The sequence below is a fragment of the Geotrypetes seraphini genome, chromosome 14 (assembly GCF_902459505.1).
Source record: "Geotrypetes seraphini chromosome 14, aGeoSer1.1, whole genome shotgun sequence".
Lineage (NCBI taxonomy): Eukaryota > Metazoa > Chordata > Amphibia > Gymnophiona > Dermophiidae > Geotrypetes > Geotrypetes seraphini.
The window spans coordinates 27,474,152-27,499,861 of NC_047097.1; the positions used below are offsets into that span (position 1 = coordinate 27,474,152).

Sequence of the window (25,710 nt, forward strand, 5' to 3'; positions counted from 1 at the left end):
ATTACAAATTTAAAAATGGGGGGAAAACATTATAGTAGACTAGTTTTTTAGCCCGTTACATTAACAGGTGCTAGAATAGATGTGTAGATTTAGGCTTTTCTTTTATGTTGAAATATGTTTATTGGTTTTAACAAAGTTAACAGTAAATATCATTCCAAACAAGTAGAGTCCCCCTCCTCCCCCTCCCTGCCCTCTTCCCCCCCCCCCAACCTCCTAAACGAACAAGATTCCATCCTCCATCAGTTCAATTATTACGGGTTCAATAGGTTACTTCGAGCTTTATGAGTCAGTGTTAACCAGAAAGGTTCCCAAATAGAACTAAATGTTCGTCCTGTGGGGGTATCCAATGAAGTCAAGGATAATCGCTCCATTGATGCTTGACGAAGCATCAAGATTCTCCAGAGTGATACTGTCGGCGGATCTGATGTTATCCAACAGTGTAATATTGTTTTCTTACCCAAAAGGAATGTTCGGGTCATAAAACCTCGAAATCCCTTCGGTGAGAACCGAGGAATGGAGTCCATTGAGAATAACAGTTCAGGACAATTAACATAGCCATGGTGCCACATGGAAGCGATGTGTTGTTGTAATTGTTTCCAGAAGCCCTGTACCAGGGGGCAAGTCCAAAATTGGTGTCCCAAAGAAGCTCCTGGTTGGGCACATTTAGCACACGTGTCCGTCGCACTGATTTTAGCACGATATAGATATGTCGGTGCTCTATAGAGTCGTAGGTAGAATTTATAATTCAATTCAATAAGGGTCACTTGTCCCGTTATTTTAAAGATTGCTTGAAGACCCTGTTGGATATGCTGTCCAGTCACCTCACAATGTATATCCCCTGACCAACGGGCTGCATAGTTGTCGTAGGAAATGGGCTCCAAACTCTCTCTCAAAAAACGTAAATGGAATTTCAATGGGATATGAGTCTGGGCCGTCAGGCATAGCGCTTCCGAGATAACTTCCTGACTATGACTTGTAAGTCCTGCCGGTGGTAGTGATTTAACATAAGATGTCATCTGTGCATAAGCTAACCAGTCCCTAGAAGTCCAGTTATATTCAGCCATCATAACAGTGAATGATGGCACCAGTCCCTGTGCTGTTATCACCTGTGAAATATATTGTAGGTGAGAAGTTCTCCACACCGAAGTAGGAAATCTCGAGGTCCCAGGTTGAAAATCATTGTTATCTATAAATGGCAAATATGCTGTGGCTGTAGGATTTATCTTTAATTGTCTGCATAAACGCCTCCACACCTGACGCAGCGGTTGATATAATAGTTTGCCAACTGGTGGTGGTCCCCCTGGAATACGTAAGGTGTGCAATAAGTAGCTGAAGTGGTATGGGTAGCATAATGCCAGTTCCGCAGGAGTAGCCGAAAAATGACTCGTCCCTCTGAACCAGTCATTCAAGTGGCGCATTTGGCACGCCTGAGAAAACATTCGGAGGTTATGCAGTCCCAATCCTCCCTGCTGTTTTGGCAACATCAGAATAGACAGGGAAATTCTTGCCTTTTTACCATTCCACAAGTATGATGCTAAACATTTCCTAATTTCTTTCTCATGTTTAGAGGACAACAAGAGTGGGAGCATTTGAAATATATATAGCCACTTGGGAAGCAACACCATGTTGTATAATGCAATTTTACCCATTAACGATATAGGAAAGTCCCTCCAAATTGACAATTTCTGTCTCGTAATAGTGATGAGCGGTAGGACATTCAAGGAATATAAACTAGCTAGATTCATAGGTATGTGTATTCCTAAATAAGACAGTGACGTGGTTGCCCATTGCAATGGAAACGGTCCCCTCCAATTATTTGGGACATCTCGGGATAAAGGAAGTACCAATGATTTTTGCAAATTGAGAACCATTCCTGAATATAGACTAAATTCATCCAGTATCGCTAAAGCTCTGGTCAGAGAGGCCTGGGGGTCCGCCAATGTCAGTAGCATGTCATCAGCATACGCTAGTACGCATAATTGAGAGTTCCCTTCCGGGAGGCCCTGCAAGCCATCATCCTTCTGCAGTGTTCTCAGAAATGGGTCTAAATATAGCAAGAATAACAAAGGGGAGAGAGGACTACCCTGCCTCGTTCCCCGTGCAATCGGGAACGGGGGAGTCCGTGTCCCGTTTACCAATATGCTAGCTGTGGGTGATGTGTATAATAACCTAATCATGTCGGAAAACCAACCTGTAATTCCCATATATGTTAACACTGAAAATAGGTATTTCCAGTTAACCTTGTCAAAGGCTTTAGCCGCGTCTAGGCTTACTAATATTCCCTCCTGTCCCTCTAGTTGAGCTCTGTGTACAGCCGTCAATAATCTCCGAACATTTAGGACCGAATGTCGTTGCTTTACAAAGCCTACCTGCTCTGGGACAATCAATTGGGGAAGCAGTGTCGCCAACCTATTGGACAATACTTTATCTAAAATTTTAATGTCTACATTTAGTAGGGATATTGGTCTGTATGATTCTATATCCGTTTCTCGTTTCCCAGGTTTCGGAATTAGTGTAATGTATGCATGATTGGATCCCTCCGGAAACGTTCCCCCCTCGTCTGCTGCGTGATAATACGCCTCTAATGGTCCACATAATTGCGATATGAGGAGTTTGTAAAACTCCGGAGTAAACCCATCCGGGCCCGGGGATGTTCTATTTTTTAGTTGTTTTATCGCTAGTTGTATTTCCTTCCCCTGGATAGGTCTATTTAGTGTGTCCCGCATAGTGGATGTCAATTTGGGCATCCCCGCATCCTCCAGAAAATCCACAGAGTCTGGTCCCCCAACATCCTCTACCGAGGAGTAAAATCTTTTATAATAACTAAAGAATTTTTCCGATATTTCCCCTGTTTTCGTCACTTTCGTGCCATCCGGCATATGTAGACAAGAAATATACCTATCTGGCCGTCTCAACTTAGTTAGAGAGGCAAGCAATCTGCCCTGTTTGTTCCCGTATCTATAGTATTTGTGTTGTAGGAAGTAGAGATGTTTTTTTGTGCGTTCATGAATCAAAGCGTTCAGTGCAATCTGTGCTGATGTCAATTGTTCATTTGAGCGGGGCGTCGGATGTGCTAGGTGTCGTTTTTTAAGAAGTAAGCATTGCCGTTCTAAATGTATGATGCCCTGTGCCAACCTCTTTCTGTGGGCCACTACATATGATATAATATCTCCTCTAAGGACTGATTTGGCCGCCTCCCAAAACAGAAGGGGTGTGTCTCTATGTTGAGCATTAAAGCGAAGATAATCTTCCCATTTTTCCATTAAATAATTTTTGAATTCTTGATTATCAATTAAATAAGAAGGGAACCGCCACCCTCCCAAATTCTGAGATATCCCAGTAAACAGATCCAACCATATCGGACAGTGGTCAGATATAGAGAGAGGACCAATTTCAGCTGTCTCAACATGAGAAAAGAAGGAAGTTGACGCTAATATGTAATCTATTCTGGAAAAAGATTGGTGGGCCCGAGATTGATGTGTAAAATCTTTCTCTCGAGGGTGCAATAACCTCCAGGGGTCCACCAAGTCTAGGGCGTCACACAAATAAGGTATGCCCCTGTGTGGTGCTGAAGAATGAGTCATTCCCGGTCCAGTACGGTCCTGTACCGGGTCTATGACCTGATTAAAATCCCCCAAAAGTAGCAATGATATTGTTGGGTCATGTTGGCCTAGTTTAACCAAACCTTGGAAAAATTTATGATCATACTGATTAGGGCCATATACCATCAGAAGGTGAAATTTCTGATCTGGTGTGGTCACCCTACAAAGCAAAGATCTCCCCATAGGGTCAGCATATATTTGTTCAACCTTCCCTTGAAATCCTCTACGCACCAGTAGTGCCACTCCTGCGTGTTTATTAGGAGAGGAGGCCGAACAAATCTGTCCCACCCACCCTCGTTGTAATTTGGCATGTTCGGTCACAGTCAGCCGGGTTTCCTGAATACAAGCAAGATCTGCCTTGTGATGTTTCAATCTGGCAAGGATCTTAGTCCTTTTCATAGGTGATGTTATTCCCCCTACATTCCAGGACAATATTCTAAGCGTCCTACCGCTCATCATAACCTGAGGTACATGCATAACGCAACATTATTAACAGGAGAACCCCAGGCGCCCAGCCTACACCTGAGGGATCCTCAGTGCTCAGTCCTTTCCTGAACCCGCACAATGCGATGAATTCTCTTTGATATACTACATAAGAGGATGAATCTAACAATACATAACAATCAGCATGTGTATTCTTCCCCTCCCTTACCAATATCCCCCCCACCTTCCCCTGAATCCCCTGTTCCTGAACTTCCCCCCCAATACAGAGACCCATCCTGTAGCACTAGGATACAGGAAGGCAGAGCACGTCTCTGATGCTTGGAAACTCGTCCCCCTCATTTAGTAAGCTGAAAAAGAATCAGTATGGGAGAAACAGCAAATGCATAGTTATACAGTGAGATATCATATAGAGTTCTGGTGAGCTTTCCATTAGTCAAGTTGTTGAAGGTCCTGGATTCCCCAGCCTATTTATGAATTCCCCTGCCAGTACGTCTGATTCAAACACATGCCATTTGCCTTCCAATTGGATTTTCAGTATAGCTGGATACAGAAAAAGGAATCGGTATTTAAGATCAGCCAACTTCCTGCACAGAGGGTAAAATACTTTCCTCTTTTCTGTCAAGGCAACAGAATAATCTTGTCCAATTCGAATGGGTATGGATTCATAATTCAAGGACTCCCTTTTTAGGCGAAATTCTTTAAGTATCTCCATTTTGTGCCTGTAGTTATGCAATTTTCCAATTACCACCCTTGGTCTTTGATCAGTTCCTGGTCTTGGTCCCACGCGGTGTACCCTTTCAAAGCGCACTGGGCCTATGTTAGCAGGCATTTGCATTTCACTAGCTAGCCATGTTTCCAACACATTTATAAGAGATGAATCTGCAATTGTCTCTGGGAACCCCATAAATCTTAAGTTCCCCCTACGAGACCTATTTTCTAGGTCCTCCAACTTAGCTTGTTGTTGGTCTATCTGTGTTTTCAGGCTGGCCAGGTCAGACGTTACACTGTGGGTTTCATCTTCCACTGCAGACACTCGTTCCTCCAGCTCAGTCACCCTCGCTGAGTGGTCCTCCATTATTCCTTCGAGTTTTGTAAGTTGGGCAGACAGTTGCTCCATGCTGGGGGATAATGCCTGGGTGACTATACTTTTCAGCTCCGCCAGCGTCTCTGGCGTGAATTGTCTCAGGACCCCGCATGCTGCTTCCGCCATTTTGTCCTCCGCAGGTTTGCCTCTCTCCTTGTCTTTCTTGGCCGATTTAGTGGACATGATTTGTTGCGGTTGTATAAGAAATCTGTCCATATACTTCTCCACTAGAAGCGCCGAGTTTTGTTTTAAGTGTATTTTCGCCGTTCGTCCCGTTTCGCGGCAAATGCGGGGAACGAGCTCCGGAGCTGGCTGAGCTGCGTGCACGCCGGCTCACGTCATCACGTGACTCCCTAGGCTTTTCTTTTATTTATTTCTCTTTTTCTTTCTCTCCCCCCTGTCCAGCAGCACCCCTTCCCTGCTCCCCCTGTCCAGCAGGTGCTTCAGCGGGCCTTTTCAGGGGGTGGGCAGGGACCCATGCGGTCGGCAGCGTGACGCTTGCAGCGTCGCTGAGGGAGGGCGATGGGGAAACTGCCGCAGGCAGAGTTCAACTCTACTGCAATTGCGGCGACACGGAACCACGGATCACGGCCGCATGGAGTTTCAACTGTGCATGCACGCTAAGGGTTTTATTATAGTGGATTAATACAGACTAATATATACATGCAAAAATTCAATACAGGTACAAAAGGAAGGAGAGATAAACTACAATACTTAAAGAAAAAAAAGAGAACATATATGGGTAACACATCGAGGGGGGGGAAAAGGGAAGAGTAATGAAAAAGGGAGAAAGATAAAAATTTAAGTCCTGATTATATGTTGGATGTTAAAATATAAAATTTAATTTTTTTTTAAACATAGTCTGATCGTCTTATCTATATCTTAAAAAGCTTTTTAAAGAGACTTTGAATTTTTCTAATGATGTTTCTCCACGCAAATAGCTTGGGAAAGTATTCCATAGCTGAGGAGCTAAGACCAAAAAAATAGTAGTCCTCCTTGTACCAATAACTTTTAGAGAAGGAATAGTCAATAGATGCTGCTCTGTTGATCTTAATGTCCTAAATGGAGTATATGGTATAAGAAGACGGTCAAGAAATATTGGTGCATTTGATAGTAGGATTTTGAAGGTTATTGATGCAATTTTGTATGTGATTCTATAGGAGATTGGCTTATTTTGTCAACATTTACCATGGCTAGGTCAAGTGGTGTGTGGAAGGCATACACTAAATAGCCAGAAGTACCTTTGCAAAGGCTGCTGCAGTCATTTGCACACGTCCTTCATCTGAAGCATAGATCTTGAGGTCATGCCGGTAGGTGCTGTGCAGACGGAGCAGTCCACAACCAGGAAAACCGGCATAGTCACCTGTGATTATATACAAAAGAGTATAAAAATATCTCAAATATTTATCATGTAGAGAGTCTCAAAACACCACTAAATATAGGGCAGGTTCACATCCTTAGGGTGCATCTCAAAACACAATACAAAGATAAAAGTTTGGGTGCATATCAACATGAAGCACCTCTCTTTTTCTGGGGTTGACCACTCCCCCTGTCTCATTCCCTTTGTCTTTCATCCTGCAGAACAGGAAGCCACAACAAAAGAGTGGAGAGAATTCCAGATTGGTCAATGGATTCACTGGCATATGCCAGGGCCAGCTCAACCTATGCACCAAGTGAGGCCCTGGCCCAGGGCACCAGCGATAAAGGACATCAAAATCACAGTCTGGCATCCAGCCCTCTCTCTTCCCTCCTTTCTGTGGGAGGAGAAGGAGAGATGTTGGATTGGGATTCAGGATTTTGGCACCTTTTATCACCAGCATTAGGGAGGGAGACTTTAGATAGATGGAGAGCTAATAGATCATGGGGGTAGGGGGGACTCAGGGTGCCACAGTCCCTTGAGCCAGCCATAGCAAACGCTATCACTTTTGCAGTAGTGCTGATAATGCTGACAATTTCGACAACATATTAGCAATTTTGTCTGACACAGAATGAGAATCAGTCTCTTCTATGCAATTCTGAAACATTAAAGAACACAACTTTATTTATGTTTTAGCCCAGCAGTTTCCCTCACCTTCTCGATCAAAATCAGCTTTTATTATGTTCTGGGATCATAAACCATCATGTGCAACAGCTTGAGGAATTTTCTCCTCCTTGTAATTCCCCACCCAGTTCAGCCCAGTCATTGCAGCAATGGGTCTTTGTCTAGGATCACAATTAATAGTTCCTTCCAGAACCTGTCCTTATAGTTTATAAATAAAGCCTTCACAGCAGCTCAGGCTCTCCACATGTAACTTGCCTCAACTACTGAAAAAATGCTGTGAACTAGATCATCTCTCTCTCTCTGAGTCACCACAAAGCTTTATTTTTAAAATTACTAACTTCTCTTTCTTCTTATGTGCATTCACTAACGTCCTATTTCTTTCCATTGACGAACATATTTCAACTTGCAGAGGCTGTCCTAAAGCAACAGGCAGGTCATTGCAATCCCTTTAAGATAGTACTGAAAGATAACTACTAAGTGGTCCATTCAATCTGGCCAACTAATCTGGTCTATACAGGTCACCCACTGAAACTCGAATGTTTGTTGGATATTGTGTTTATCCAGATCAATTTTGCTGTCACATAAGATAAATGCCATACTGGGTCAGATGAAAAGGTCCATCAAGCACAGAGTCATGCCTCTAGAAGCAGGACTGTGGAGTCGGAGGCAATATTTAGATTACTGGAGTTGGAATTGGTAAAAATGTGCCGACACCACTCTGACTCCTAATAGAGTTAAACTGTATGTCATGCAAATATTGTAATGCGTCTTCAGGAGCTGAAGCTGGGGGTGTCTCCCTCCTCCTACTTCACAGCCTAAGCTCGGGTTTATTCCAAAAACAGGTGATCAGCTCAGATCTATTCCAAACACGGGTGATACTCATTCTGGTGACAAAATGTTGGAGAATAATTATCACCCATGTTTGGAATAGATCTGAGCTGATCACTCGTTTTTGGAATAAACCCGAACTTAGGCTGTGAAGTAGTACGAAGGAGACCCCCCCGGCTTCAGCTCCTAAAGATGAATCATTTGCGAAACATAGGACTATGTCGGGCTGAATTGCTGAAAATGCTCCTTAAAAACTAGAGAATACAAAATCACAAGGAGAAATCTTGAGAGTGAGACTGTGGTATATGTTTGAAACCGGAGAAATCTGACAGGGATTATAATGGCATTGATTCACAAGAAGATCTAACTGGTGAAAATGTGGACTTGGGTGATTGAATTGAACCCATCTGCTAGGAAAGCTAATGTTCCTCCATGTTATAACTACACTGTAAACACTGCAATTTAATCCACCCTATGCCTACTAAGTCTGTATGTTTTGTCTTTACTGTAAATGCTGTAAAGTCTATTTCTCACTAAAGTTTGTCCTATCCATACTATGAATGTACTCCTGTAACCCGTTCTGGGCTTTGGGAGGATGGGTTAAATAAATAAATTAATAATAACAACAACACTACACAGTTTATATACCGCAGTACCGTGAAGTTCTATGCGGTTTACAAAAGACTAAAAGAAGGTACAAATTGATTGAACTTAAAAAAGGTGAAAGAAAGAAAGTGGTAATAGGTCAAAAGAACTGTTGAGGAGAGAGAGATGATTGGGTCAGTTGTCTAGATACTTTAGGAACAGATATGTTTTCAGGCGCTTTCTGAATTACTCGTAAGTAGTGGGCGAGAGTAATTGTTCTAGATCCCTCCAACTCTTCCGTAAACATCTGAAAACATGGTTATTCTCAAAAATATAACTCCTCCTCCCTCTCTGGTTATTCTAGTCCTCTAAATTTTCTCTTCATTTTGCCTCTTCCCTCCACTGGAGTTCCTTTCTACCCTAACTCTTGTTAACCGTGTCGAGCTTTACGAATGTAGAGATGATGCGGTATACAAACCTAAGGTTTAGATTTAGATTTAGATTAGATCTTTACCCCATAATGCTGCCTGATGTGAAAGAAGGTGTTCATGGTGTTTTTTCAGTTTGTGTGAATTAATTTGTTTTATAAATGATTGTATTGATCTGATAAATTATTGTGAATATATTAAAATTTGAATAATTAATATTGTAGCAAATAGTGATTTGTGAGGCTTTAATGGGAAAATCCTGAAAACCCAACTGGATTGCGGCCCTTATTCCATACCTCTGGCTTAAACCACGTTGAACTGGCCGGCCATCAACATTCAGCGACACTTAACCGGGTAGTGCTACAGAATATCAGCTCTGACTGGCCCAGCACAATCCAGGAGCAGAGTTGCAGCTGACCCACAAATTATGGCAACACTGGCTATATGTAATACCAGTGAATGCATACCTAGCCAAGCAAATAGGACCCCGTAAATTGGATCCTGTCTTTGCCCAGTTAGCTATGCACATACCAGTTCTGATTATTGGCTGGCATCCACAAAACTTCTAGGGTCACTGAAGACCCAGAAATTCAATGCTGGTGCCCAGACATGGCCTAGCATTGAATATCTGAGTCTAATTTAGCTGATAATCGCCACCACTGGATACTTGACACATTAGTTTGGGGTTTTTTGGTTATTTTTTGGTTTTTATATACTATTAAATATTTTCTATATAAAAATTGAAATGATATAATGTTCAGATGTGACATTCATTATTGATTATCAATAATTAAAAACAACAAACCAGATTTACTGGTGGTTTTCATTAAGCAAAATTCCAATGTGTTTATCTGGCTCTAGCGCTTACCGTATATACTCGAATATAAGTCGATCTGAATATAAGTTGAAACCCCCATTTTCCTCCCCTAAAAGGAGGAAAAATGGTTGACTCAAATATAAGTCAGGCAGCTTAATATTCAATTGCCCTGCCCTGTCAGGTCTGCACCCAGCCCCCTTCTCTCCCTCTCTTGTCAGTCTCTGCGCCCAGCCCCCCTCCCTCCCCTGTCTGACTCTGCGCCCTGTGTCCCTCCCTCTCAGGTTTGCACCCTGTCCTTCCCTCCCTGCATTGTCTGTCATACCTCCTCTGCTGATCCCTCGTGATCCAGAGGTGCAGCGGGCAGGAACGAGCTTTCCACGCTCCTACCCCGCTGCTAACCTGGTCAGTCGGTGGATGCCGCAAGTTCTGGTTTTTTTAACCGCTAAGTGCTCAGGAAGCTGCTCCGGCTCAGAGCTGCTCAACGGCTGAAAAAACCAGAACTCGAGGCAGCCACCGACCTACCAGATTAGCAGCGGGACAGGAGCACGGAAAGCTCGCTTCTGCCCACTGTGCCTCTGGACCACCAAAGAGGTACAATGGACAAGGGAGGGGGGCAAGGTGCAGAGTCTGGTGGTGGCCTACAATAAGTCTGGGAGGGGGGTGTGCTGGCCCGAATATAAACTGGGACCCCTATTTTTGGGCAAATTTTTTGCCCCCAAATCCCAGTTTATAGTCGAGTATATACGGTAATTAACATAGCCGTAAAACAGACACAAGGAAGCAAAAAAACATACCCATGATCATTGATAGAAAAAATACTCAATTTCATCTTCCAGGAGTTCTCTTTGGCACTTTATATTTCTTTCACTGATAATGAGATTTACTAATATATCTTAATATAAACCAAGAAACTCCCTAAAAAGAAAGGGAGTTATATTGAGCTATCCTTCAACAAGATCAAAATAATGGATGTCACATATTTATGATCTCTGGGATATACATACTGAAATGAGATAATTACGTTCTACGACTTGGCATGGTTTCAAAAAAGGATTTGGACACACTTGCGTGCATGGCCAATGAACAGCTCCACTAATTCCTTAAGTATATTCTTGGTTCTTGTTTGCCTCTAGCAAAATAGATGAAAGATGCAGAATAGTTAAAGGAAGAGGTTAAGAAAATGAAAACCCCAGAGTTGGAAAGGAATTAGTTATGCAATGGATGGTGTTAGGATAATAGTTTGTTAAGTATGTGATGGAAGCAGATTCTCCTAAATACAGTTATAAGAACTATACAGACCACACTAGCATTCAGCACCCTTACCGCAGTCAATAGGAGAGCTACAGCCCACAGCCCTGCTGTTACCATCCACTAAAACAGGTCAAAGGCAGGAAAGAGATGACAAAGAGTTAAACTCTTCACTTAGCCCTTATCCTATTACATAAGCCCCTTATAAGCCAAGAGACAGGAAAATCTCTTGAATCATTCATCACCAGAGAATAAATCATGTCTGTGGGAATGAGAGGGGAAGGGATAAAAATGACCGACAGAAAGGGAACAAAAAACAATATATATAGAAAATGAGAGAGACAGAGAAGATATGACAGAAGATGGGAAAAGACAGAAGAAGGAAGGGGAAAAATGGAAGAGGCCAAAAAATACAAGAATAAAGAGTAAAAAGAACAGGAAAGAAGGCAAAAACAGACAGAAAATGAAGGAGAAGATCAGAGAAGAATCAGAGTGAAACAGGAGCAGCAGTGAAAGGCTACAGAACGAATGAGCAGATGTTTGAAGAGGCAATTAAAAACAGGAGAGACAGACAAAAAGAGATAGAGAAAGAAATAAGCAGAGAATGTCAAAAACAAGCAGAGGAAAGTAAAAACATGAAATTAGTTTGCATAGTCCTCACCTTGACCACCGGGGTACATACAACGAAATGCACGTCCCAACTCTTCTGCCTGCACTCGTCCAGCAGGAGTTAATTCACCACCCCACTTCAGCACCAGTAGTAAAGATGGGCCCTCCTTACGAGCAGCTTTAAAAATAAATCAAAAAAGTATCAAATTAAGACTAGAAGAACTAGAACTTAGTAAAACCAGATCAATTGTTCCAAAAGTTTGTGGAAGGGAAGATTACGTTCTTACCTTGATAATCTTCTTTCTAGTAGAAAGACATTTGAGTCTTGAATCAATGGATAATTAATTCTCCTTTACTCACAAGTTTATAGAAGGCATCATCTACCTTTTTCCTCCTGCATCTCTGGGTTGTGCCCCATCTCCTCAGTTTGTTTCAAAGCAGTTAATTCATATAAGAGGAGAGATACAAACCAATTCTGTTCTGATCTGCAACAAGTCAATATCAATGTAATCATAACTGAAAACAAGGTGGAAATTAACAAGCCACCTACCTGAGTGCCATCAGCTCTAACACTTATGTAGCTCCCCAGTCTCTTGCTTTTCTCATTAAAACAGAGATAAATTGGTTCTCTTCAGACCTGTCTGCTGAAAGACACCAACATCCAGAAATACATACATGTCTGAGCCCGCAAACAAACTAATTGAAATCTGACAGGGCGAGCCTTCAAGACTCATATACCTTTCTACTAGAAAGAAAATTACACCTCAAAATGCTCCCTGGTCATACCCTTCAACTGCAAACTGCCAAATGACGTTCTTACTCCCACTTCATACCAAGCCACTGGAATCGTCTGCCCTCGCAGATCAGATCCCTTGAAGGACTCCTCAACTTTAGAAAAGCAGTACCTCTTCACCTAACTCTCCCGCAACGACTGATGGACCAAAAGCAATATATATTGGAACTAGATCCTCGAAATACGTCACATTAGGATAAAACTTGTATTGAAACATCTTGAACTATAACTATGGCAAATTCAACCTGTAAACTGTATATTATGTATATTGGTATTAGGTCCCTAGTATGTATCAAGTTAGGAGAAAAACTTGTTTCAAACAACTTGTACTATAACTAGTGGTAAATTGTAACCTGTTAATTGTATATTATGTATGTTAACCTGTAACCCGTTCTGAGCTCTTTGGGGAAAACAGGATACAAAATGAAATAAATAACCGAGGTAAGAACCTAATCTTCCCACCCAATATGTGGTGGCAGCCAAAAAAGCAAACAAGATGCTAGGAATTATTAAAAAAGGAATGGTTAGCAAGACCTATTGCCCAAGGTACTATGAGCCCACTGGGACAGTCAGGGAATTATGCTTGAGTACGTGAATAAATTTATGAAAACCGTTCTGAGCTCCCCTGGGAGAATGATATAGAAAATTGAATAAATAAGACTTTCATATCAGGCAGCAGCATGGGGCAAAGATTTAGATCAACTGCTTCTTCTTACCAAGATTTATAGGGAATTTAGAAAATATCTAAAAACATTTGTTTCTGAAGTATTTAGATGGTTAATTTGTAAAAAAAAAAATAAAAAAATTTTATTAGCCAATAATCATATCTTTTAGAGTTTTTAGCCATTGTTTTTTTAATTCTCTTCAACTTTTATTGTATACTAAATGAAGTATTTTAAATGATGTAAACCGCATAGAACTTCACAGTTTTGCGGTATATAAATAAATTATTATTAAATTATCTGTATCACTCCATGGTGCAATCTCACCTTGAATACTGTGTTCAATTCTGGTTGCTTTATCTCAAGAAAGATATAGCCGAACTAGAAAAGGTTCAAATAAGAGTGACCAAGATGATAAAGGGGATAGAACTCCTCTTGTATGAGAAAAGACTAAAAAGGTTAGGGCTCTTCAACTTGGAAAAGAGACGGCTGAGGGGAGATATGATTGAAGTCTACTAAATCCCAAGTGGTGTAGAAAAGGTACAAGTGGATCGATTATTTACTCCATCAAAAATTACAAAGAATAGGGGACACTCAAAGTTACAGGGAAATACTTTTAAAACCAATAGGAGAAAATGTTTTTTTCACTCAGAGAATAGTTAAGCTCTAGAAAGCATTGCCTGAAGTTATGGTAAGAGCAGGTAACATAGCTAGTTTTAAGAAAAGTTTGGACAATTTCCAGGAGGAAAAATCCATAATCTGTTATTGAGACAGATTGGGAAAAGCCACTGCTTGCTCTGGATTAGCAGCATGCAAACTTGTGGGAAGGAACGCGAGTATTCAGACTTCCTGAGAGACCACTTTGGCAGAAGGGAAAGTGGGGGGGGGGAGGGGGGACCCCTGCCTCCATAAACCTGAGGAAGAGCTCTCTCTGCATGACAGCTTGTAGCTCCAAAACACTTCTTCCTGGAGCAACAGCTACTAGGAAAAAAAAGTCTTAATGGTAATATCAGAGACGTCTCTCACAAAGGCTCATATGGAGCTTTACTGAAGGCCTGCAGAACCAAGTTAAGATTCCACATCAGGATGAGGACGCAGCCACATTGCACCTTTCAGATCTGGCGACATCTGGTCTTTTGTACTCAAGTCCTAAAACATGAGTCTTGTTAGTTGTATTTTGAGGGAGCCAATGGCAAAACCCCACTCAAGACAATCCAGGAGAAACACTGGGACCACTGACATTGCAGCCTTTACCGGCTCCATATTCTCCTTAACACAACAGCTTTGAAACATCTTCCAAGCCTTAGCATAGGCCGTGACAGCCGCTGGAGACTAGCATCATCCACCTCCAAGAAACTCTTCTACGCTAAGCCCTTGTCCTCAAGAGCCATGCCGGGAGCCTAAAGTGCTCTCCAGGGCAACTGGACCCTGCAAGAGCAGAATCAGATGAAGTGGCAGTTTAAGACACTTGTCCCTCTATAGACAAAGCAAATCTGCATACCAAAGCTGACACTGTCAATCTGGACAACCAGGATTACCAATAACAAATGGTTCACTATTCCTCACAAGACCTGGCCCACCATGGGCCATGGGGAGGGGAGGGAAAATGTACAACAGATCGTTCTCTGGGCACTGTTGTGCTACAGCATCCATGCCTGCGCTTCCTGGCTTGAATTTTCAGCTTAAGAATCTAGAGACTTTTTTGTAGACTGCTGATATCATCAAATCAAATGTTGGATGCCCCCCACTAACACACAAGGTTATTGAAGGCCCTATAAGACAGGGACCATTTTTCCAGGTCTAGGGTCTGTCAGCTGAGATAGTTGGCATGTACATTGTCCATTCTCACTGCTGATAGAGCTTACAGGTGGACTTCTACCCAGTGAAACAACAACTGAGTCTCCAGTTTCAATCGAGCATTCTTGGTGCCTCCGTGCTTGTTGATGTAGAAAACTTGACCGCTTTGCCTTCCAAGGTGTTCTCCCACATCTGTAGGGTCAGTCAAATGGTTTGCAGCTCCAAACGGTTGTTCCTCTGCAAGGGTGGCTATCAGCCCTGAGCTGAGTGACCCTCACAATATCTTGAGGATTACCCAAGAGGATATGCAAAGCGGCACGTCTTTTTCCAGCGACTCCAGCTGGAGAAACAAACACAAACTTTGATGCGCTTCGGCTGTCCAGGTCAGTGGCTTCTGTATAGAAGCTGCCTGTGGAAACCAGCAAGAAAAAAGTATGTCTTGGAGAGGACACAGATGAGCTTTTGCCCCTGGAACAATCTCTATGGTCGCCACCATTGACCCTAGCACTTGAAGATAGTGCCAAGCCACGAGAGCTGGTATCACCAAGATCTCCTAAATCTGGCATTTTAGTTTCAGTTTGTGTGAACTGGTAATGTCTTTCTAGTACATGGAACCTCAAGAACTTCCTGTGAGCCAGAAATATGGGAATAGGTAAGTACGCCTCTGCCAAATCTAGAGAGGCTAGAAATTCCCCCAGTGCCACCTAAGCTATGACTGAACACACAGTGTCCATTAGGAATCAGGGCACTTGAGTGCTACATTAACTGACTTCAGATCCCAGATTGGTCTCCAGTCATTGAAGTCTTTCTTGGACATGATGAAAGTGGCCTTGGACACTGAATCTCCCGCCTATTGTCTGAGCCAGAGTATTCTATGGGCAGAGATCAAATAAGCAGAAACCTTGCTCATAACTCTGAAAACATTGTATAGACCATCTGCTACATAATCCACTCTCGATATTAGAACTGTGAATATGTGTTGTCCTCCGCCAACGGGGCTTGACATGATCTGGTATGGTAAGTATTAGAGAATGGCACAGGGACAAATTTGTCCATGTTTCCATAGGAACTCAATTTCCCCATCCCGTTTCTGTGAGTTTTGTCACTGTCCCTGTTCCATTCCTGCAAGCTCTGCTTTAACCATACAAGCCTCGAACACTTATGATTTTAAAGTGTTTGAGGCTTGTGCAGATGAGGATGGAGCTTGCAGGAATCGGGCAGGGACAGGAAAAGAACTTGCGGGGATGGGAAAATGAGTTCTCAGGACAGGGAAAAATTTGTCCCCGTGTCATTCTCTAGTAAGTATGTGCAACACAAGAAGCCACAGCTGTTGCATTTAGACCTAAGGCTAAGACCTCAAATTGATTTGTGAGGACTAAATTCATTCTGCAGTCTTGCATATCCTTTAAAATTACTCTGCCTTCACTAGGCAGTGAAATACATCTAGTCTAGTCACTTACACTACCAGTAAATCCAGTGTAGGCGAGACAAACAGTTGCTGAAAATCTGGAGCCATCCTGGCAACTCTCCAGAGATCTTCAGAAGTCACTCAATGCTCTGTCAGCATCTTGGTAATATCTGGATATGAAGGAAAAAATATGGTCTGAGTTTTAGAGCTGCTCATAACTGAAAGCTAAGCCTCCGATGTCCGGGGGGGGGGGGAGGTGCTCAAGCTTTAATTCCTGCAAGGATTCTGTATTTAACTCTAGCAATGCCGCTGGCTTAAAAAGGCAGCACACCATCGGGTCTTCCCCCTGATCCAGGGCTCTCCAGGTCTCCTGGCTGAGGATTCAGGCTGGGGTATTAAGGGCATTGACTTTGATCCCTATTCCTCCCAGTCCTTCACCGACTGGACTTCTGTGTCCAACAGCTGACTCTTAAGCAGGAAAACCACACTCTTAGAGGGCAAAACCCCCTGCGCAATCACATGTGTGACCCCCAGATGCTGCCTGTAGCCTCTGATAATTTAAATGGGCTGAGAACATTAAATTCACAAAATCTGGAGTAAACCCCTGACCAGGGAGCCAAGGACTCCTGCAGGAATTTACCTTGTCGCCTCGTGGGTCCACAGGCATCTGTGTTTTGCCAAATACACCAAGTCCCTACCTGAGGAATCTTTGCGATTTTTTGACCCCCAAACTGAGAGACCAGAGGAGGCTAAGCCCAGTGCTCCCGTGGCACGTGAAACAGACGCTCCTCAGCCGGCTATCTAGCGCTAATCTGGCATAAATCCACATTAATACAGCCTGAAGAGTCAATCTGGAATGATTTTAAGCAAAACGGAGGTGTTTTGAGACAAAAAGAGGCTTTTGAAATCAAATTGGAAAATCCAAGATGGCTACCACAGCATTTTAGCACCAAAATAAAAAAGGAGAGCTAAATAAAAGCATAGAAAATTCAACAAAGTGGTTTTTGGAGGTGACTGTTGTCTCAGACAAGCAAGAAACTTCTCTCCGAGTTGCCAGTCAGATCCTGAAAGAGCCTAAACGCCAGACCCCCACAGCAACTCACGCATCTTGTGGGGGGTGAAACACAGCCAGCACCCACTAAAGCCCTCAGAACCAGCATGGGGCCTCACAGCTTGTGCTCAGTTTTAAGGCAGGTTGACCAGGCAGGTTCCTTGTAAAAGGGTTGCTCTCCTGGCTACAGACTTCTGACCAGAGAGTCTGTCTTCTCCCAGGCAGAGCTGCCTCTGTCAAACTGGGAACTTCTAAAGCACAGCAAGTCTCACAGTTTGGAAGAAGACCCCAAAATAAAAAAATCTAAATCACAGCAGATCAGAAAGACACTTTCCAACTCATTTGAAGAAGGAAAAACTTAAGGAGATGGGGCACAGCCCAGAGATTTAAGAGGTGAAGCTGAGAGAAAAAAGTTGAGGATGCCTTCTGCAAACTCACGAGTAAAGGAGAATAAGTCACTGGTTCAAGATTCATGTCTTTTGCACTAGAATATAGGGAATTCCCAGTACTTGGGTTCTGACCCATGGATTAACACAATAGTTGGGTTCTGACCCATGGAAACACAATAGTTGAGGCTTTCCTTCCTAAATAAATAGCTTTTAATTAGTAGCTTAAAATGCAGCTACACAAAAACCTATTTTGTGCTTCCTTAAGTCGCTCAGCTACTTCCATCAGCATTACAGTATTAAATCTAGAGTTATATTTTGATTAAAATATTTAATTGTGATTAAAGGCAGGACATAGCCAGCATTCCATGGGGGTGGGGCACAGGAGGTGACTAGGAGACCATGTATGTCCTCTCCCTCCTCCCACATTAGGTCTCATACTTTTGCTCATTCTTGAGACAGCACAAGGGGGTAAGTCAGCAAGGCACCTCCAGATGCCATGCCAGTGCTCCTCAAGCATGCACAGTTCATGCACAAACAGAGCATGCTTGGGGATTGCAAATGTTAATGGTTAGAGGCATACCACCAACTTCTCTGCTCCAAAGGCAGTATGGGGAGGAAGAGGGAAATTTAGGCTGCACATTTCTTTGGCTGATGGGGCTTTAGCTACTCCACCAGCTATTGAACAGGTACTGCAAATTTGGAGGGAGCCTAGGTCTCCAGGGGGCTCCCCAATATCTTCATTTCTTCAGTTCCTCACTCCCAGGTCGTTCTCTCTCTTCCTCTTTTACCTGGCTTAACACTCCCTCTTCCCCCCTCTCCCCAAGCAGCCCCAGGTACAATTCTCTCTCTCCCCACACCCTTTCCCTCTAGTCCCAGGTCCAATTCTCTCCCTCAGGTCCCAGCTATCTTAATTTCCGCCTTCTCTCCCCTCTCCCTCACAGTCTAGCATCCCCTCCTCCCCCCCCTGCACCCCACCATTCATCCCCATGGCTTGATGCCCCCCCCCCCCCGCTTCTTGGACTTTTATACAGAAATGACTCCTGGCAATAGTAAAGGAAAACCACCCCTATGGCACCATTTTGGAGGTAGTGCCAGGCAGACAGGCATTAGCAAAGGGGAACGCTCCTGTCCAGGACCTACTGGACTACCAGGCAAAGGGTCATGAGGCCCTTGCTGAAGGTGGGGAGGGATGTCTTTGAGGGAGGGGTGGAGTTTGAATTTCAGGCCCAAAGCTCCCAGGCACATAAAATAATACTGCTTGCAAGCTGGCTTGCAACTAGGTCTATTGTTTTACCATGAGATTCAGCAATCTGTGGTTTTGTATAATATTTGCATTAGTAAAACACAGGTATAAGCGTATGCACATAAATTTTCTGGGGTAATTTTCAAAACAGAAATCCACGCATACTTTCAGTTTGAAAATCTCATGGTACTTGTGCATACTATTTACACGTGCTCTGTGTGATAAAAATCCTTCCAGCTGACAATTACTGGAGTTATGACTCCAAGGATACCAGGCAGGATGCTAAAGAAAATTCTGAGAAAGAAGGACTTCATGAAACTTGAGACATTTTCTTTTTTTAAAAAATTCTTTATTCATTTTTAAACTTCAATTGTGCACAAGAGATGATGCATTTACATATAATATTAACATTACAGCACAATAAACTTAATAGAATAAAGACAAGACTTATTCTCCCCCCCCCCCATTCTCATCTTGGCTCAGGAAATCAGAAAATAAATGGTAACGTCCCTAGTCGAAATGAATGCAAAGAAATGAACTTTGCCCATGAGTAGACAACTGCATTACCAGAAAGATTTTTTAATTTTTTTTGACTCATGAATTGTCAGCTATAATCAAACATATGCACTGAAACTCCAGAAAAAGTTAAGCATGTGTCTTTTAGTAGCAGTGAAGAACAGTGATAGGCAGAACTGCTTAAGGTCTATGCAATTTACATAACACACACAACTAAACAGAGAATTCAGAAGAAAAGCTAAGATGGGTAATGGATCACCTACCTTCTTCTTCACTGGAGGGCTTTGGATGCCCATGAGGCAGATATGTCAGCTGTACCTTCCTGTTAATGCCTGAAAAATGTCCATACCTGTCAACAAAAGGGAAGTAGTTCAGCTAGTTATAATACTTATGGTTTGATCTCTCATCATCACACTTGTTTTTATTCTGCAGAACTATAGACACAAAGTAAAATAACGTGATGCAATTTTTCATTGCCTTCAACAGTTACTGTACATATACTAATGACCAGAGTAACTCTTAACTGTGGATAAAACTTCAAAATGAGAAAAAAAAGGAAAGAAAAAAGTGCACAAAAAAATCAAAAAGAGTGAGCTCCAAGCTGGTGATACTTTATTGATGACAAAGTCTGCAGCAAAATTCGAATGAACCCAACACGGGTCGTGTTTCGGTAAACTACCTGCATTGAGGGGTTTCAATCTCTTAACTGCACTACTGAATATGATCTTAAAAAAAAAAAAAAACATTGATTGATAGGATCACTTAGTCAGCCAGGTGTAGTAAACTCACTCAGAAACTGCTGTCAATATCATGGACAGGCTACTGCTGCTAATATTAATACCCACTTCATACTCTTCCCATCGATGATGTTTCATTTACCATTCCATTCCAAAGTGATTCTATGGTGTCTGAGTCATTACAATGATTTTACACACGAGGTACATGAGCTGAAATAAAACAGTAGTACACGCTTTTGCTAGCACTACCACCCAATCTTTTCCATTAGATGGTACCCAGAGCTCAACAGAAATTTTCAGGCCAATATTCAGCTCCAGTGGTCAGTGTTTTGTTGTTGTTTTAAATTATGGCTGTGACAATCAGATCGGAGAAAGTCATAATGCCGCTTTATAGAGCAATGGTCAGACCACACTTGGAATACTGTGTCCAACATTGGTCTCCCAAACTAAAGAGGGATATAAAACTGCTGGAGAGGGTGCAGAGACGAGCAACGAAACTAATAAGAGGTATGGAGAACTTGGAATATGAGGAACGACTCAAGAAACTAGGACTGTTCTCCCTTGAGAAGAGGAGGCTGCGAGGGGACATGATAGAGACGTTCAAAATACTGAAAGACATCGATAAAATAGAGCAGAAAAACAAATTATTTACACTGTCCAACGTGACACGGACAAGAGGACATGGTTTAAAGCTAAGGGGGGACAAGTCCAGGACAAATGTCAGGAGGTTCTGCTTTACGCAGCGAGTGGTGAACACCTGGAATGCTCTTCCACAGGAGGTTATTAAGGAATCCACTGTGCTAGGATTCAAAGGCAAATTAGATGCACATCTCCTTATGAGAGGCATAGAGGGATATGGGTGGTAAAACTACATCAGGTGTATACCTGACTGGGCCTCCGCGTGTGCGGATCGCCGGACTCGATGGACCATGGGTCTGATCCGGAGATGGCAGTTCTTATGTTCTTATCCAAACATTCAATGCCAGTTAGTGGCCAGGGCTCAACTTATACGAATAGTGATCAGTGTTGGAAATTATCCAGACAGTGGTAATATTCACTATACTATCTGGACGACTTATCCGCATAACTTGGGACAACCTCTCTCTGTCCTGTTATCTGGATAAGAAACTGAATATTGCCAATATCCGAAATAGTTCCAGGATCTGCAAGTAAAGGGCAATTCTATAACAAATCACTTACATTTACATACTAACTGTGTGCCAAAATGTGCAGAATAAAAAGGACATTTATGTCCCTAAGTGCACATTTACCTGTAAAAAATGTAATTTGGGCACCTAAGTGGTATTCACTAATGGACAGCTTGGCCAAGCCATAAGCAGGACAGAAATTTATGAACGATTTATTGCAATGTTATAGACTGCCCTTCCCAGCAAACGAAAAGGGGATGGGATTTGTTATACTGCCTTTCTGTGGTTACAATCAAAGCAGTTTAGATATTATATACAGGTGCTTATTTTGCACCTGGGGCAATGGGGCGGTTAAGTGACATGCCCAGATTCACAAGGTGTGGCAGTGGGAATTGAACCCGGGGTTCCCCAGGCACTGCACTAACCATTAGACTACAAGAAAAATCTTCAAAGATTAAGAATGCAGTTAAAATAACAAGAGAGGGGTAGGTACAGACTATGCCTATCTCCTCCAAGCTCTCCCCACATTAGACATCATGAGTCACATGCCTGCTATATGTACGAACCCCACTTGCACCAGAAAAATGTCAGCAGAAATGGGGATGCCTACAAGTGCACAGGTAATCAATAAGATTTGAGTGCCCAAGTGTCCATATGGTTCAGGTTCTCACCCCATCTTACCATGGAATCTAAATGGAGGCACCTGGTTATAGAATTGCCTCCACAGTACCGAAGCAATCTGTAAGGATGTTCCGAGCCAACATCTGGATGGTGCCTTTGAATATCAAGTTTTTATTAAAATTTGATACAATCGCTTCTCAAGTTTCTAAGCGAGTTAACAATTTAAAATGAAGGGGTTCATAAAAAATAAAAAAAATCACCAATATTATAAAAAACAAAATAAATTAAATGGCGTACTTAATATTATACAGGAAACGAAAGGTGAAAAGGGAGGAAATACAATTATAAAAAAGGAAAGGTAACATTGAAGGGAAGGACATGAGGAGGGTAGAACCTGCCTATTGTTTCTTTAAAAGGATTGATGTAGAAAAGAATGAAAAGGGATTAGATAGTAAAGGCTTCTTTAAACAGATGGTTCTTGAGAAGGCCTTTAATGCAGTCTAAGTTCTGGTTAGGAGAACTTATCCACTATTAAAATTCTTGGTGTGCAGTTGGATAAGAGCGATGAATCTCCGGGACCAGATGGCATCCATCCGAGGGTCATCAAGGAACTGAAAGGGGCTATAGCTGAACTGCTTCAACTAATAGCCAATCTGTCGATCAAATTGGGAAAGATTCCGGAAGACTGGAAGGTGGCGAATGTTACGCTGATCTTCAAGAAAGTTTGAGGGGAGATCCGGGAAAATATAGACCGGTGAGTCTGACCTTGGTACTGGAAAGATAGTAGAGGCGCTGATAAAGGACCGTATCATTGATCACCTTGACAGACACGGTCTGATGAGGACCAGCCAACACGGTTTCAGCAAAGGCAGATCTTGTTTGACGAACTTGCTGCACTTCTTCGAGGCAGATAGGCAAGGGCAACCCGGTCGACATTATATATCTGGATTTTCAGAAGGCGTTCGACAAGGTTCCCCATGAACGACTTCTTTGAAAAATTGCAAGCCAATATTCATATGGATTAAAAACTGGCTGGGGCATAGGAAACAGAGAGTGGAGGTAAATGGACAATACTCGGACTGGAAGAGACTCGCAAGTGGGGTGCCGCAGGGCTTGGTGCTTGGACCCTTGCTCTTCAACATCTTTATAAACGATCTGTACATAGGTACGACGAGTGAGGTGATTACATTTGCAAATGATACAAAGTTATTCAGAGTAGTGAAGATAAGGGGGATTGCGAAGATCTGCAACGCGACATAATGCCTACTTTACAAAAGGTTTTTTTCTCTCCTTAGCTCCTGAAGAAGACTATTCTACTTGAAACTGGACCTGTTGAACATACAATGTTGTGACTTTGGTTCTCCTCATTTGGAAATTGAAAAAATATTCTGAAAATGCTGAACACAAACTTTTCATTTGCCAGCTACCGCAGATAAGTCCATGTATTTCGCTGATTTTGAGTCTTAACCTTGAAATGTTGATAGCACTGCATTCTAATACCTGTGGAAATTTAATTATTTATTGCACTTGCACTTTACTGTTAAATTTATATCATTATAATTTGTGCACATGTGGGGCCCGTGATGGTGCACAGCGAGGCTTGAGAGAGAGCCTGCTTTAATATGTTAAGCCAGGAGCACTGGTAGTGATAGAAACATAGAAATGACGGCAGAAAAGGGCCACGGCCCATCTAATCTGCCCACACTAATGGCCCACCCCCTAACTACCTCCATGAAGAGATCCGACATGTCAATCCCATCTTTTCTTAAAATCTGGCACGCTGCTGGCCTCAATTACCTGTTGTGGAAGATTATTCCAGCCATCAACCACCCTTTCGGTGAAGAAGTATTTTCTGGTATCGCCATGAAATTTCCCATCCTTGATTTTCCAGATGCCCTCTTGTCGCCGCGGGTCCTTTCACTATCGCACTGAGACCTCACATTTATATATATATATTTATATATTATTGTTCCCCTTATTTGGGGGTTTTGGTAGTTTGTTTGCAGTGCTACCTCCTTTTCTTGGTTTATATCTGGGGATTTTTGTGTTTTCCTTAGTTCTGATATTCCCCTTTGGGTATTTGGTATTTTGTCTACATTCATCTTTGGCATTAACTTTTAACATTTAACTTTGTTACATTTTTCTGCTTTCTTCTCAAAATCTACTTTTCCATGTCTTACCTTCCCTTCCCATCTATCCATGTGTACCATCTTCTCTCTCTTTCTTCTCCTCTATTTCCATCTATCCCATAAGAAGAATTTCTTCTCCCTCGCTCTCCCCTTCCCCTCCATCTCTTCCCTATTTCTCCCATGGTCTGACATCTCTGTCTTTCCTCTTATCCCCTCATATGGTCTGGCATCTCTTTCTCCTTCCCTCCCTCTTCCCATGGTCTAACATCTCTCTCCTCTCCTTCCTTTCTCTTTCCACTTCCAGTAGTCTGACAACTCTCTCTCTCTCCCTCCATCACCCTTCTCCTTTGTTTTCACAGCCACTGAGGAGACCACTAAGGATGGTATGCTCAAAACTTTACATCAGTTCTGACCACTGGGAAAACTGTCCTGGAAGGAAGGTGTTGGGTCTAGAGCACGACTTTGGACATTGTCTGAGAAGAGCAAGAGACAATTTTTTTTCAGGTTGATTGAGATTGCCGGTTAACTAACAGTCTACTGTATTATAAAATTATGCATGTATAAGCATGTGCAAAATGGGACACTACTCTGAAGTTGGAGTAGAGTTGTGTATTTTTAAAAATGCATCCATATATGACATTTACGTGAATAGAGCACAAGTGCACATTTACTCCCTCTTTGGAACATGTGTAAATTTGTATGAGTCACTGTACAAGCCTAATCTTATAAATGCCCTGTCACATGCTCCTTAATGCTAGACTACCAGCTTTCTAGCTTGTCAAGAAAGATGCTGGTAGTGTAAACTTTTAGTGATTTACTACGATGGTGGTCCCGTACTTACATTTCCAAGACATTTTTAAGTTGCTCCAGTTTACTTTTCCTCTCCTCTATTTCACAGTCATTATGAGTCCCAAGTTCTGCTAGCAGCAAGCGAGCAATATCCAGAACTTCCTGTGGATTAGAACAGCAGCTTTCTCAAATTCTTATTTAGAGATCACACATCCAATCACAGAACATGAAAGTGCTTTACACCACACAGGAAGAGATGTCCTTTCACAGGTGACTGACTAAAGGGGCTATTATTTTATCAGCTGACAACCTGACACCTGCTTCCATACTAAACACTGGTGGTTTCAAAGTCTTTATGTGCAATGAGGAATTTACACTGGAGCTATTTATGGTTAACAGTCCATAAAAGCACTACTTATAAACAATATCCTCTCCAACAGCATTGCTGTCGAGAGGGGAGGGATGCTTCAATATTGTGCTTAGAGAATGACATGGTGGTTGATACCCGTGGCTAGCTGCGGGGACCCATGGGAATCCCGCTGAAACTTGGAGCGAGAAAATAGTAGTCACCGCGGGGACGGGGACAAGTACATTCACCGACCCGTGGAGTGGTGAATGGTCTTGTCTCTGCAGTGAAGGGAACACGACGTACGGTCACAGATCACGCGGTCTAGGATCCCTCTCCCGCCCGATTGCCACATCTTGCCATTTCTCTCCCTCCCTCACCCTATGTGCCGAATT

At 42.5% G+C, this 25,710-nt stretch overlaps 1 protein-coding gene across 1 annotated transcript in view; it reads right to left on the minus strand.

Moving 5' to 3' along the window:
- Positions 1-25,710, minus strand: part of PPIP5K1 (diphosphoinositol pentakisphosphate kinase 1) — a 201,687-nt gene that overhangs the window by 101,615 nt on the left and 74,362 nt on the right. The window contains 4 exon segments of the mRNA XM_033919568.1: positions 6,372-6,493; positions 11,739-11,864; positions 19,809-19,894; positions 25,022-25,131. Coding sequence (XP_033775459.1) covers positions 6,372-6,493; positions 11,739-11,864; positions 19,809-19,894; positions 25,022-25,131 — 444 coding nt within the window.